The 14,893-nt window shown below is 44.1% G+C and overlaps 1 protein-coding gene across 2 annotated transcripts in view; it reads left to right on the plus strand.

The window, feature by feature from the left end:
• The window catches only part of lat2 (linker for activation of T cells family member 2), a 43,184-nt gene extending 28,291 nt beyond the window's left edge, over window positions 1–14,893 (plus strand). The window contains exons 5-13 of one of the 2 annotated variants that reach the window (XM_033045946.1): window positions 86–128; window positions 313–356; window positions 3,744–3,776; window positions 5,057–5,087; window positions 7,414–7,472; window positions 11,333–11,395; window positions 11,482–11,550; window positions 12,964–13,042; window positions 14,201–14,893. In XM_033045946.1, the coding sequence (XP_032901837.1) occupies window positions 86–128; window positions 313–356; window positions 3,744–3,776; window positions 5,057–5,087; window positions 7,414–7,472; window positions 11,333–11,395; window positions 11,482–11,550; window positions 12,964–13,040 (419 nt within the window). In that variant the 3' untranslated portion in view covers window positions 13,041–13,042; window positions 14,201–14,893. The remainder of the gene's footprint in view (window positions 1–85; window positions 129–312; window positions 357–3,743; window positions 3,777–5,056; window positions 5,088–7,413; window positions 7,473–11,332; window positions 11,396–11,481; window positions 11,551–12,963; window positions 13,043–14,200) is intronic. The other variant, XM_033045947.1, reaches the window with a different exon arrangement.

Below are 14,893 nucleotides of genomic sequence, written 5' to 3' on the forward strand. Positions count from 1 at the left end.
ATCATACAATGCACCCAATTTGTTTTAGTTTAGCTTTTTTAATTAAGTAAAAATGCGGTAAATTGTCGTCTTTACTTTTTTCCAGTGTCACGATCAGAGAAAAAACCAATTCCGGAACCAGAGACTGAGTAAGAAACGTCACATAAAATTTGATTGATTATGTGAAAAAAACCTTAAACAATTCTCCCACCCCACCTCCCCCCACTCCCACTGGACAGATGTGACATGTTAAGTGTGCAAGGGTTTAAGATTCTGTAAATTGCAGGAAGGAAGTCTATTAATTCTAATTAAAGTGTTTCTCGTCTCTTTCAGGAATGAGCCTGCCACAAATGTTGTAATTTCACCTGATTGCCAGGGTTGGTATTGAAACAAATAATCTACTCAAATAATGAAAATTTAATATACCCACTCCTGTCTCCTTGTCCCTGCTTGTCTTTTGAATACATATTATTTCTGTCATACTGATAATTTATTTCTCTCCTCTTTCAAGCTTGCTTTATTATCTATCTATCTATCTATCTATCTATCTATCTATCTATCTATCTATCTATCTATCTATCTATCTATCTATCTATCTATCTATCTATCTATCTATCTATCTATCTCTCTGTTCTTGACCGGTTTTGGCGATCTGTGCTGCGATTTCCGAGAGAACGCCGCCACCTACGGCCGTCATTTTTGGCCACCTCGCTCAGAGCCCCCCTCCGCCGTATGTGTGCCGAGGATTTTTCCCGTCGTTGAAATATGACAGAGATATTAATGATTTTACAAACTTCTCCATTCTCTCTGCTGCCCCCGCTGGCAGCAGGGGGGAGGGACTATAAAATCAGGAAGTGGTGTGCCTCAATCAGTCTCTGCAAGTGGTGTGCCTCAATCAGTCTCTGCAAGTGGTGTGCCTCAATCAGTCTCTGCAAGTGGTGTGCCTCAATCAGAGCTCTGAATGACACTGACAAATGTCTACAGCACTGTGAGTACCCTTAATTTGGTTTGAAAATGAAAATATGGTTAGAGGTAAAAAAGCACTGCCTGCAAATGATTGTTTGGGTTTGGGTTGAAGTAAAAAGGCACTCTCCCCCCCCCCCCCCCCCCCCCCCCCCCCCCCCCCCCCCCCCCTCTCCCCTCCCCCCCCCCCCCCCCCCTCCCTCTCCACTCCCCCCCCTCTCCTCTCCCCCTCTCCTCTCCTCTCCTCCCCCTCCCCCCCTCTCCTCTCCCCCCCTCCCCTCCCCCCTCCACCTCTCCCCCCCTCTCCTCATCTCCCCCCCCTCTCCTCATCTCCCCCCCCCTCTCCTCCTCTCCTCCTCTCCCCCCTCTCCTCCTCTCCCCCATCTCCTCCTCTCCCCCCCTCTCCTCCCCTCTCCTCCTCTCCCCCCTCTCCCTCCTCTCCCCCACCTCTCCTCCTCTTCCCCCCCTCTCTCCTCCTCCCCCCCTCCCCCCCTCTCTCCTCCTCTTCCCCCCTCCTCTCCCGCCCCCGCCTCCCCCCCCTCATCCTCTCTCGCCCCCTCTCCCCCCCCTCCCCCTCCGCCCCCCTTTCCTCTTCCCCCCCTCTCTCTCCCTTCTTTTTCTTCCCCTCCCCCATCCACCCCTCCCCTAAACCCCCCCCCCTCCACCCACCCCTACCCCTTCCCTCCACCCTCCCGCCCCCTCCCGCCCCCCCTCTCTCCTGTGAGGTCCCACACCAGGAACAGCTACTTTCCTGCATCTATCAGGTTCTTGAACTGACCTGCACAATCCTAATCCCCACCTTGGTAATGGAACACTATGGATCACATCTTGCACTACCATGGACTGGTTTTCTAATAGTGTTTTGCATTTATGTATTGTTTTATTTGCACAATCTTTCTATTCACAGTCTTGCAGAGTTTATGTGTAATGTATGTATAATTTGTGTTTGTGTGTTGTCTATGTGCCTGTGATGCTGCTGTGAGCAAGATGTTCACTGTACCTTTACCTCATTGTGTTTGTGTACATAACAATGAACTCGACGACTTATTTATGTATTCTTTGCCATGCTGTTCCTATTTCTTACCCTCTTTGCCTCCTGGCCATGGCTTTGAGCTCTCAGGAAGAGCAATTAAGTTCATAATCTTTGAAAAGTCAGAGAAAAATATCATTCCTTTCAAACAAGTTCTTTATATTCTGGACCCATTTCTGCAGATTAGAAAATTGCATATTTAATTTAATTATTTAAGAAAGATGAGAAAAAGAAAACAGGAGTTTGCCGACCAGTTGTTATTTTTTGTTGCAAAAAGTTATTAACATTTTCTGATTAAGCACGGAATGATGAAGCCATTCTTCTTAGTTGATGGGAGGGAGCCAGCATGGACTGGTAAATATGTGGGCATGCCTTCTTCTTCTTCTTTCGTGTGGCATGCACAGCCTAAAGTTGTAGGACAACTTGTTCTATTTGATCTTCTGTTTGTGCACGTCGAGTTGATTGCATTAGTCGAAACAGGGCAGACCACGTGAAGGTTGCAATCTTCCACCCCTGAGCATGCCTGAGAAGCCTGAATGGTTGCCAGAAGTATTAGACTGTGGAATATTGATGGATGCTAGTTATATGGACCTCTAGAAGGTATTTTATAAAGTCCCTCAATGGAGATGGGAATTGATCCATTAAATGGGACATTTTTTGAGTGGCAGGAAACGGATTGTAGGCAGTACAGGCAGGTGCTCAAATCAGTAAGACCAAGCTAATGATGTAATTGAGGATTTGTGTTGGGCACAGCTCTTCACTGCATCAGATGACCAGACAGAAATGTTGCCCAACTGTGTGGATGGAAACATTATGTTTCAGAGGTATTAATAAATTAACTGAGTAGACAAAACTATTACAGAGAGATTTCAATCTGTACAAAATTTACGGTTTAAACTTGAATGTGAAACGGACAGAACAAAGGACTTTCTAAATGATGAAACCTGAGATCTGCTGAAACGTGAGGGTCTATGTACATGGATCACCGACATGTTATGGGCAGGAGCACAGTCTGAGAGAACACAGGCCTTTACATCTTGGGATCTGGAGAACAATTGGGACACAGGTTTGCAAGGCTTTGGTTGGAATAATCAGCAAGTATCCTGGATGCCAAACATGAGGCAAATATGGGTGTCAGGGGCCATGGGGCGAATGCAGGAGAATGGGGTTGAGAGGGAAAGATAGATCTGCCTTGATTGAATGACGGAGTAGACTTAATGGGCTGAATGGCCTAATTTTGCTCCTATAACGTATGAAGGCAGCATGGATTTATTAGAATGATAAACTGGATGCAGAATCATCTGGTCATATGGCCCACCAAATGGTGCTGTCCATTTATTCACCCAACATTACTTGATTGATTCCTTCCCATGCAAATGCTTGGCCATACTGTCCATTGATAGAAGGCAGGTAAGTCGAGAGCTGACCTCAGTTTAATCTATGGGAATGGACTGAGGGGTCTCCTGACCCAATAAAGCCTATAATACTCAAGAGCTATTTATTTTACAACATCTTTGAAATCCCACGTATGATTGTGACCTGCAAGAACCGGACCTACGTTTGCTGTGGCTGTGATGGCACGCATTGTTGAATTGCCACCCATGTTGGTCGTAAGGTTCAATGTGCAGAGTGAGTAGTTGGAGGGCAGCCATTGTCCACAGGACAGTACAGTAGCAAGGACAGCTCCTCCAGGAGGGATTCATGCGGCAGGGAATGTGATGTATTAACACTTATTGCAACCAATCTTAAACTCTCCTCTTTTTACCAACAGATATTCAACCAAGTTATATGAACCTAAATATTGGTAAGTAAAAATGAAAACTTTGCAAATGTTGGAAATCTGAAATTAAAAATAAATAAATCTGGAAATATTCAGCAGGTCAGGCGGTATCTGCAGAGAGAGAAACAATTAATGTTTCAGATGAGGGACCCTTCATCAGACCAGCAGTTTGGTTATAAGAGATGGTAACACGTGTGGAATGGGGGGAAGCACAGATTACAGGGAAGTACAGGTTACAGCTGTTTGGGTCACGGAAATCCGTCCAAATCTCTATCCAGTAAATGGGCATGAAATTCACTCTCACGAAATTTGTATGGTATAAATAAATAAATAAACACAATATTTTTTCTGCTCACATTCTTTGACACATATACAGATGATACGGCTATGCGTTGTGTGATGTTACAGGCAGTTTTCTAGGAACCACCACGCTTCTAATAAGACAAAGATTGCCGGTGTAGCGTCTGCCGATACTAATTGCACATGTAATTTCATTATTTGAGAAAGGAAACGGATGTTTTACAGACCACGATATCATTTTTGTTGCAAAAAAGTTATTAAATTTCCTAATTAAGGATAGAATCATGAAGACGTTCTTCTTAGATGCTTTGAGAGAGCCAGCATTGCCTGGTACATTTTTGGTCATGCCTGAGGAACCTGAATGGTGGCCATAAGTATTGGATTGTGGAATCTTGGTTATATGGACCTCTTCAAGTCAGCAACCCCTCAGTCTGTGTTGAGAATGCGCTGAACTGCCAGCGGTCAGCTGGGTGAACTGACGGGCTGAATGGCTGGCGGCAAATGTGCCAAGTTACTGCTCCACTCCTCTCCATGGGGAGCATGGAGATGGCGCAGAGATGGTTCACGGTGTCTGGTATCACTGTGAACGATTCATTCTTTAGTACAATGCTTCTGACTATTTGGAACTATTTTTATGTGTTTATAATCAATGACTCAAAGTGTACATATTAATTTAGTTATTCACTTCATACATCATTCTGGTATCAGAATGCCAGATTCATTATGGTATTTAGAGGACAAACATCAAGAAAATCAATGTCTAAACTTTACTGGTTTCAATGGTATTCGGAGGGTGAACTTCCTGGTAGACACAAAATGCTGGAGTAACTCAGCAGGTCAGGCAGCATCTCTGGAGAGAAGGAATGGGTGATGTTTTGGGTCGAGACCCTTCTTCAGACCTTTCTTTCCTATCCAATTTTGCCTGTTCTTGAATTGGCCGTCCAAGTTGAGTGTGTCTTTTGCAGAAATCACTCAAGTAACGTAACAAAATCTTTACTTTGCAGAAAACAACCATCGACGGGACCAGGACTATATGTAAGTCACAATTTGTTTCATCTTGCTCCCTCTTCATTGAATGTGGCCAGCATTCCCTCAATCGTACCGATGGAGCTGAGAGCAGGGGCAGACCCTGGGTTTCTGCAACATTCACAGTAAAACTAATAATTCAGCGTGCACTGCTCTTTGATGCTGGATGAGCAGAATTTCAGGACTAATTGATGTTATTCACAAAATTACCCAATATTAGGGAAATAATGGGAATTTTAATTATTTTTAGTTATGTGGTATCGCATCGAACTTCCTAGAGAGACCAGTTAATTTCAAGGGTAGCTGTGAACAAAGCCACCGTGAATGGTCAGGAGCGCAGTACCATAACCTGGTGAACCAGATGCTGACCGTGGGAATTTCCGACTGGTTGGATAGTGGACTCCTTAATGTTTTACCGTACAATGGAGAAGTACGGGACCTCATTTTGCAATCTCTATTGCAGAAATCCTCTTCTAAGAACCAGTGAGGGTGTTTCTCCCCCCCCCCCCCCCCCCCCCCCCCCCCCCCCCCCCCCCCCCCACCCCGGTTCCAATTTTTGATGACTGATGCCACCACCTTGCTCTTCATATTCTTAACGAGATCTCAAAACTGTCCGTAAGCGGATAGATCTTGTGCTCAGTTCATTGTCCAAGGTCTAAAGTGCGCTGGGCTCAGGGAACCGAGCTATCTGTTGAACCAGGCTGGTGTGATGTGTTTCGAAGAAGAGCGTCTGTGGGGTTCCCACCCATCTTGCAGCCAGAAAGGCAGTGAAAGATGACGCAGAAGTTGGCATTGTTTACACGGATGCAGTGGGAGAAGTAGGATTGGATAAATCTCCTTGCCCAAGGTTTTGTGCTAAGCCAGACATTGATAACATCCACTCCTTCCCTCACTGAACTCAACAGAAAAAGGAGATGGTGGAGGTGCATAGGGATCAGAATAGACTGTTAACCTTTCAATTAGATATCGTCTGAACTTAAATCCACATTTGTCAGCTACCCATTAAAACATGAGAATATTAGAGATAATAATAGGTGGTCATCTGCGTTTTGAGCTTGAGCCACCATTCATCAGTTGATCTCACTCAGGGCCATCATCCTGCACTTTCCTCTATCCCTTCATCCTCCTAACATCTAGAAACCTATTGAACTTTGTGAATGTGCCTCCATAGCCCTGCGGAGTGTAGAATTCTGCAGATTCACCACCCTCTGCGTGAAGGCATTTCTCCTTCTCCCACTCCTGAATAACTGACCCCTTTTTCTGAGGCTCTCACCTTGGTCTAGATTCCTCAACCAGGGAAAAGAACCACCCTGTCAACCCCTGAAAGAATTTTGTAAGCTTCAATGAGATCAAGAGCTAAACACTAAAGAATATTCTCGCAGTCTTCCCCCTTGGGCAGTAACTCTACCCCCTGACCAACCACGTAAATATTTGCAGCATTATCTCAGCGGCAGATATATTTGGTCTTAAGTAAGATAAACAAGACTGCGCACACTACTTCAGGTATCGTCTCAGAAAGCTGCTACACATTTGAAGTAAAACTACCTGTGTTCTAACTGAAATCCTGTTGAAAGGGACACAAACTTACCATTTGCCTTACACAACAATTTGAAGAAGTTCTCCTCCTCCCTCCGGAGACAGTTTCACAATCTTCTCTCTAACTGCTCCCCCTCTGTGATTCCCCCTTCCCTCCAACTCCACGACCACATCCTTACCCAGAGTCGATACCACAGCCACATTTGCTTCCGCTTGGGGAGTCTGCATCCAGGTGGCATGAATATTGATTACTCACAATTCTGTTAACCCTTGCTGTCTCCTCACCTTCCTACCTCAGCCCTCGGGCTCCTCCTCCTCCTTTTTCCTTTCTTCTCCCCGCCTCCCCCCACCCCCTATCAGTCTGAAGAAGGGTTTCGGCCCAAAACGTTGCCTATCTCCTTCGCTCCATAGATGCTGCTGCACCCGCTGAGTTTCTCCAGCAGTTTTGTGTACCTTCGATTTTCCAGCATCTGCAGTTCCTTCTTAAAAACCTTATTCACCAAACTTGCAAATAACGTGTGCACCAACCTCTTTTCTGGCATCAGCTTCACAAAACACTGGGTGCTCTACAGTAGCTCAACCCAGTATCTGGGATGTGGGAGGAAAACAGAGCACCCAGAGGAAACCACAGGGTGAACACACCAACTCCACACAGAAAGTTCCCAAGGTCAGGATTGAACCCAGGTTACTGGAGCTGTGAAGCTGCAGCTCTGCAGTGTGCTGCCCTTCCACTTGTCCACAGCAACTAAATATTATGGGATGTTTATGTTTAATTTCAATCTTGCATTGTTTCTGACAGAAACCCGTTGTCTGCAGACTATTATTGTACACCCAGTGAATACATCAAATCTGCTGATGGTAAGTTGCATAATGGCATTCGTTTAGATCCAGTTGCGTAAGTATTGCATTATATTGACAGCTATAAGACTTTGTGAAAGATTTATGCCCCTGTCCCACTTTGGAAACCTGAATGGAAACCTCTGGAGAATTTGTGCCCCACCCAAGGTTTCCGTGCGGTTCCCGGAGGTTTTTGTCAGTCTCCCTACCTGCTTCCACTACCTGCAACCTCCGGCAACCACCTGCAACCTCCGGGAACCGCGCGGAAACCTTGGGTGGGGCGCAAAGTCTCCAGAGGTTTCCGTTCAGGTTTCCTAAGTGGGACAGGGGCATTACACTGTCAAAAAGCAGGTTTGGTCTAATGCCAGGAAAGTTCCCCATTCTGTAAACCTGTGAGAAGTTGAGTTCTGGAACAACTCTGTCCTTGAGACAGCTCACGCCGAAACAAGGCTGTTGTAGAACTGTTGAGAAACACTGCAAACGGTTTACATAATAAGACGGAAAGAGCCTTGGCAAGATGAGGAAGTGGAACACACTGGATCATTGTCTGCAACTTTCCCACAAATGTTGGGCCCTTGCTGTTGATCTTTGACAGTTTAACTCGTGTCCATATGATCAGTGCTAGTTGACTCTTGGTCCCATAAGTCAAGTCAAGTCAAGCTTATTCGTCACATACACATACGAGATGTGCAGTGAAATGAAAAGTGGCAATGCTCGCGGATTTTGTGCAAAAAGACAAACAAACAAACAACCAAACAAACTATCTCAATTCCCAGTGCTTGCTCAAACCAATTTTGTTTTACTTCAGTTAGAAGCTGGCCAGTCTGAGGTTGAGCCATGGGTCAAATTCTCCTGAGCCTTGGAGACTCTCCAGAGAGTGGTGGAGAGGTTCTGATCCACAGCATGGCGTCTGATTAAAGTTACATGCTACATTTTCTGTTTTATATCCAGGGCAGCAGCTGAAGCAGCTTCAATTAGTTTCAGTGGCTCTGGACTAAGGAGAGAGGGGTAATGATCAGGGATTAGACCAGTTGTGAACATCTCGAATGGCAGGGCAGGCAGGAGGGGCCGAGTGGCTTATTCTCACTCCTATTTTCTTGTGTTCTTGTACCAAATGGACACTGTCCGGACTGGTTTGTGGGCAGATAATCGTTCACTGTGAGGGCACCTATATCATCACCATCTTTACCACCACCACCACCACCACCACTATCATCTTAGGAAGTTCCTCAGGTTTGAGGGCGATTTCTTTCCACGATGGTCTTGCCAGTTCTGAGGCAGCTGATGAGCCTGTTGACCTTTCTACAGATGTGGCAGGAAGGGCAGGTGCATAGGGATGTTTCCTAACTGAGAGATGAACGCCAAAATGCCCCACACATCTGTCAGTCATCCCCACTCGATGATTTACCGTGTCCTGCCATTAGATGGCGAGCTCAGCACACCGAGCCAGCTCATGAGGCAGTCAGTGCCCAATGGAAGAAGCACTTTAATGACCCAAGTGATTCAAGATCCAAGAGAGTTTATTGTCATGTGTCCCAGATAGGACAATGACATTCTTGCTGGTCTTGAAGTGGCCTTGATTCCCTCCACAACAATACTCGCCACCACTCCAGCCCGGCAAAGAAGTGAAAAGACCAACAACTTAAGGGAGATGAAGGCCTCTGGAAAAAATGAAAACCCACTCTGGTACTAAAATCAAAGAGAATATTGCTGGTAGAAATCTGTGACCCATTCTCCCTCACCTGGGAAGATATGAGTTTGCCAGGGGATCTCAGGGAAGCTACAGTCCTAACCCCCATCAAGAAAGAAGTCACCTAACTCCAGAGGGACACTGTCTGCCACAGGGATCTTCCTCAACACCTCATCCAGTGGTCAAAGAGCTGCCATCCTCACAAACTGTAGTGTGGATTCTGTCCATCTAGATTGTCAACGGACAATCTTCATCACCTAGCAAGCACAACAGAAATGCAGAGGCATTGTCAATCATTACACAAGCCATTGTTTGATTCTCCATATGCCATCCATCCTCACAGTTTGGTAGCTCTCAGAAATGTGCCCCAACGCAATGTATGCCACATATTGACAAGGAAGCTGAGATTTGAATCGTCAGGTCAACAGAAGATCACTCCGATGGAGATTGGGACCAAGCAATGTCTTCTCTCCAATCCCTTTAGTCATAGAGCAGGGAAACAGGCCCTTCGGCTCAACTTGTATGTGCCGACCAAGATGCCCCATATAAACCACGTAGTTCCACTTATCTGCATTTGACCCACATCCCTACAAACCTTATAGTCTTGCTGTGGCATTGTGCAGGAGGTAGTGTGGAACTGGGGCATTTCTATCCAGGAGACTGCAGAGGGAATGCCACCCGAGCAAATGAAGTAAGTGGCTGTCGAGGAGAATAGCATCTGTGGGGAAAGGAGTGGTCCACTTTATGGGTCCAAACCCTCCATCTGACTCCCATTCCTTTCCTCCCCCCCCCCCTCCCTCCCTGCGTTTCTGCTCCACCCATTTTGTCTACCAGATTGTTTGTTACACCTGTCTGCAATTGTTTTTCCCAAATAAATTGAATGATCCCTACAGACTTGTGCCTGAATAACACACGTTCAGCAGACTGATTTTCCACACTATGCTGGGAATGTGCTTCCCTGTTGGATTTGACGGCTGGATCACATGGGTTTTACCCATCTGTGTAGACTTTCAAGCTAAGGCAGAATTCCCAAAATTCTGCTGAGCTATTGATCACTCCAGGGATACCATGTCAGTGATGGGACACAGCAAGAGGACCATGGACTTCTTTCTACACAATCTGTAGCACGTGGACTTGGGAGCTACTTGTGGATCCGACATCAGGTCTCACCAGAACAAGTCCAGCACTCTCATCACCTTCAGTGGAGAGAAATGGATGTGGAATGTAAAATGTACTCTGATGGTTTTGATATTAAATTTTGATTGGTTCCTGGGTTTCGAACTATTACTTCGAACAGATTTAATTTTTATTATCTTTGACTTAAAAAGATCATCATTTACATTCCAACAAACAATCCCTTTGGTAGCATTGAGAATCAGTAAGCACTGGGAGAGCGGGTTCAGCAACTTTCAAACTTGTTTGTGGGCAGAGCTCAAGTTTCATTTGGAAAGGCCCAGGCCTACGCAGAGCTCCATCAGCAGTTGCTTTAACAACAGGTGACTGCTAAATGCAAGCATCTTGCCAACTGGTGAACATTTGGCAATTTACCAATTCAGGATTCCACCGAGTTTCAAGAAGACCAAACCCCCTCCGTGTTGATACAAGGCAGCGGCTGTGGGCACAACTATCGGCCTATGCTAATAATCCACATCTCACCATGAGGCCAAGAAACAGTGGAACAGGTTTAAGATTGTTCTCAGACACAAAAAGGAAAAGAGCTGCCACGCATTTTACTTGATATTGCAAACAACTTTGATCATTCTGAACATTGGTGCTGATGTGTTTTTTACATTTTATTTCATCATTTTTGCAGAATCATGGGCATCACTGCCAAGGATAGCATTCATTAGCTGTCCCCAATTGACACGAAAGGTCATCTGCATTTTTTTAGGTCTGGAATCACTTTTAGGAGGGCAAGGATGAAAGATTAGTGAACCAGATGGGTTTTTACAACTACCTGGTAGTTTTGCTTTGTAGTCATCATTACCAATGACTCATTTTCTTTCATTTCAAAGTATTAATTAATTTTAATTACCACAGCTGTCATCGTGGGATTTAAAAACAAATTCCTTGGATTATTAACCCAGGGCTAATCACTGCATCATCACCACCATGGTTGTTAAAGACTAGTAATTTTTTCAGATTGCTGTGAAACGTTTATAATGTATGCTTGTTTTCATTTTGTTTGAAGATGATGATGATTCAAATTCGTATGAAAACGTGCAGATCAATAAAGTCGCAAGCCAAACATCTGGTAGGTGCATGATGCAGTTCCTGTGAATATTCAGCATTTGATACATTCAGGATATCTGCTTACAGCTATGCTATTTCTTATTGTAGTAGTGTCTGCAGGAAGCTATGAGAATTGTGAATACGCTGTGAAGTGGAAGTCTCAGGAGAAACCTGAAGGTAAGGACAGTGTTTGTGGGCGACATGTAAAACGGCAGCATTTGCAGAATTAGGAGCAGCAGCTTGAAACAGTGGACCATGCCACGTAACCTCAATGGACTCCATGGACATTAAACAAACTGATTCACTGGCCGCAGACAGATCAGGAATTAAGAGAAAACAATTTGCTCTTTTAGGGAAAGGACATTGGAGAGCTGTTCACTGGAAAGGTTCTAAAGGGAGACAGATTGCACAATTCAGTCTCCCCCTCCCCTCCCACCACTGAGAAGGGAGATTAAATGGGAGAGAGCCCTGGAGAGCTTCTCAAGAACACTGATGGACATTAGTGCTCAGCTTAGAAAGAGTGGGAGAGCTGGTATGTACTACCGAAAGCATACTGTTACTGATGACCCATAGGAAGCACACTGTTGGGTTGCACCACAGCTTGGTTTGGGACCAGCTCCGACCAGGACGGCAAGAAATTGCAGAGTTGTAGATGCAGCCCAGTCCATCACACACACTAGACCTCCCACTGTTGACTCCATCTACACTTCATTCTACCTCGGGGAAGCAGCCAACATAGTCAAAGACTTCTCCCACCTCGGTCATTCACCTTATCCCTATTCCTGTCCAGCAGAAGGTAGAAAACCTTGAAGTTTCTCAAACCAAACTCAGGAATAGCTTCTTTCCCTCTCTTTTCAGGCTTCTGAATGGTCCTTACATGAGCTAGGGTACTCCCCAATTTATCTCCACCCCATTGTAGAAATTGGACTGTGTCTATGGAACTGATGTGCTAGAATGCTGAGAACTATATTCTGCACTGTATCTTGCCCATTGCTCTAAGTATTGTGCTTCAGTTTGATAGTATTTATGAAAAAAAAAAAAATTTCTGGAAGGAGTATTAAAGAACTGGGAGAAGAGGAAAGTTGATGAATTAACCATTACTCAGGTGAATGCTTGGACGGATCCACATGATGAATGGTCTGCTGCCAACAATATACTTGTCATAGACCCCCCGACTCAGATGATATCCAAGAATTTGTTTATATTAAGAATAGTATCAATGGAAGGATGTGCACAGAATTGCACACTGGTGCAGCTGGGGGAAGCTGATGCCCTACAGCAAGAGACCTGGGTCAGATCCTGACTTCTGGTGTTGTCTATGTGGAGTTTGCATGTTCTCCCTATGACTGTGTGGATTTTCTCCGGGTGCTCTGGTTTCCTCCCACATGCCAAATACATGCTAGTTTGCAGGTTAATTGATCTCTGTAAGTTATCCCTAGTGTGTAGGGAGTGGATGAGAGAGCAGGATAACATAGAACTAGTATAAACAGGTGATCGATTTACGGTGTGGACTCAGTAGACCGTCGGGGCCGTTTTCACGCTAAATTAAATTATCAACAAACCACCTAACATGATTTACTTAACTTTCAGAAACGTCAGGTGAAAATGATGATGAAGATGACGAAGAGCCGGATTATGTCAACACAATCCCTTGCCCATCTCTGTAAAGGTGGGAAAGTTGCTCAGAATGTAACTAAATGTAGTAAAACACTGATGATCCATATTTGACTATTTGAAAGTCTGGATAGTTCAGCACCTGGCCCACAAGGTGATGTTTGTCGTGCTCCCTTTTCCACCAATATGCCCTTTCGCACAACCCATCCTAGATGCCCCATATAAGCTAGTCCAATGTGCCTGCATTTGGCCCATATCCCTGAAAGCAGACATAGACTTGATGGCAAACAGCCTCCTTTGTTGTAAGAAAATATGAAATGTGGTAAAGACTGCATGTACTTCTGATATTCAGTACAGTACAAAAGATCTGCAGTATTTTGGAGCCTCACTTCAGGAAACTGAACAAAATCAAGCTGCATTGAAACGCCAGAAGACTGTGCGCATTGTCAGTGTCTGAAAGAGGAGACATTAGAGATTTCTGATAGTTTTATATTAAATCTGAGATACCAGCTCAGAGTTCAACAATGACTTCCTGATTCAATACAGTAAAAGGGCACCGACAATGTGTTATTATAGCACTGTATAATTTTCTATGATAGTATCTATAATGTAGAAATTCTGCAAGCCACTTCAGAAGCATCAGGAAAAAAAAAATATTCAGCCACAGGAGATTCTAGCTACCTGTTCCACTCTGCCTGACCTACTGAGTATTTATGACATTTTTTGTAAATAAAAATTCAGATTTCCGGCATCCACAGATTTTTATTAGCCTTCTAAAGGAAATGCCAGGAATAGGCCAAACGACTGACAAGCCAAGTCTTGACTGAGAGATGGAGAAACCGGCAAGGTTAATGAGAGAATACCAAAGCATAAACCTTTGGTTTGAAGCCAGAGCTGTAGTTAATCCTGATCGTAGGTTTAAGCTTGCTTTAACAAGGCAAACATTGCAAGCTCAAGCTCGCCAGATTCTATTTCACACTCCCTTAAAGCTCACTGGGTTCATTAGAAAATTCATAATTAAATGAAATAAGTGTCTGCGCATTAAGAGTAATATCACTGGTCCAGAAAATCCAGCACTACCCAAGGTCCCAAAGGTGCCAGATTATCAGTTATACTGTATTTAGAGTTTAGTAATTATTAATTTGAAATAAGCATGTTTATAAATGAGCAAGTTGATACACTGAACAATTAACCACATTATTTCCTTCTGCAGACATGAACAAACGGTATTCCACAGATGACAACTATTGTCCTATGAATTCAGCTGAACCATTTGAGTAGAAAGCTATTCTGCAAACCTCTGGAGAACTCCTTACAACTACTCAATACAGAGCTCTTTTGTGTGTTTTAATTCTGCTAAGAATACTTTCAAGTCTCAAATGTCACAGACGTGTAGCTGCCAGGTTTCCATTAATTTATTGCTGCAAGATAATCCTATTCAAACAGTTTCCCAGCCAAACTGATACAAAATGGTTTCCTCCAAACTGGATGATTTCAGTGCTGTCTGTCTGTACCTTCTGTGTACCATTCAGTTGTCCGAGACCTCATCCAAATCACATGGATTACTAATAAAGAAAACATTTAGGAAGATAGTCCATTCATATTGTGATTGCTCCAAAAGACGAGTCATTTTTCTGTTTCAGGTTGTTATTATAGTATTTTAAATTATTGTATCTATTGTCAAGTTTAACATGTATGTACATTCGAAGCCAAACTTTCAAAAGATTTAAAGTTTCTGAATGCCAAAGCGTTGCTGATAAAATGATTTCAATTTTGTGTTAAACTATGCTTTGTAGCAAGTCATAATCCTTTGTTCTCCACAATCATCTGCAATTCATGGTTCATGTAATTCGAATGATATTTTAAGCTATTATAGACCAGTAAAAAAATCTATGTTTTTATCGAA

The sequence above is a fragment of the Amblyraja radiata genome, chromosome 28 (genome assembly GCF_010909765.2).
Source record: "Amblyraja radiata isolate CabotCenter1 chromosome 28, sAmbRad1.1.pri, whole genome shotgun sequence".
NCBI lineage: Eukaryota > Metazoa > Chordata > Chondrichthyes > Rajiformes > Rajidae > Amblyraja > Amblyraja radiata.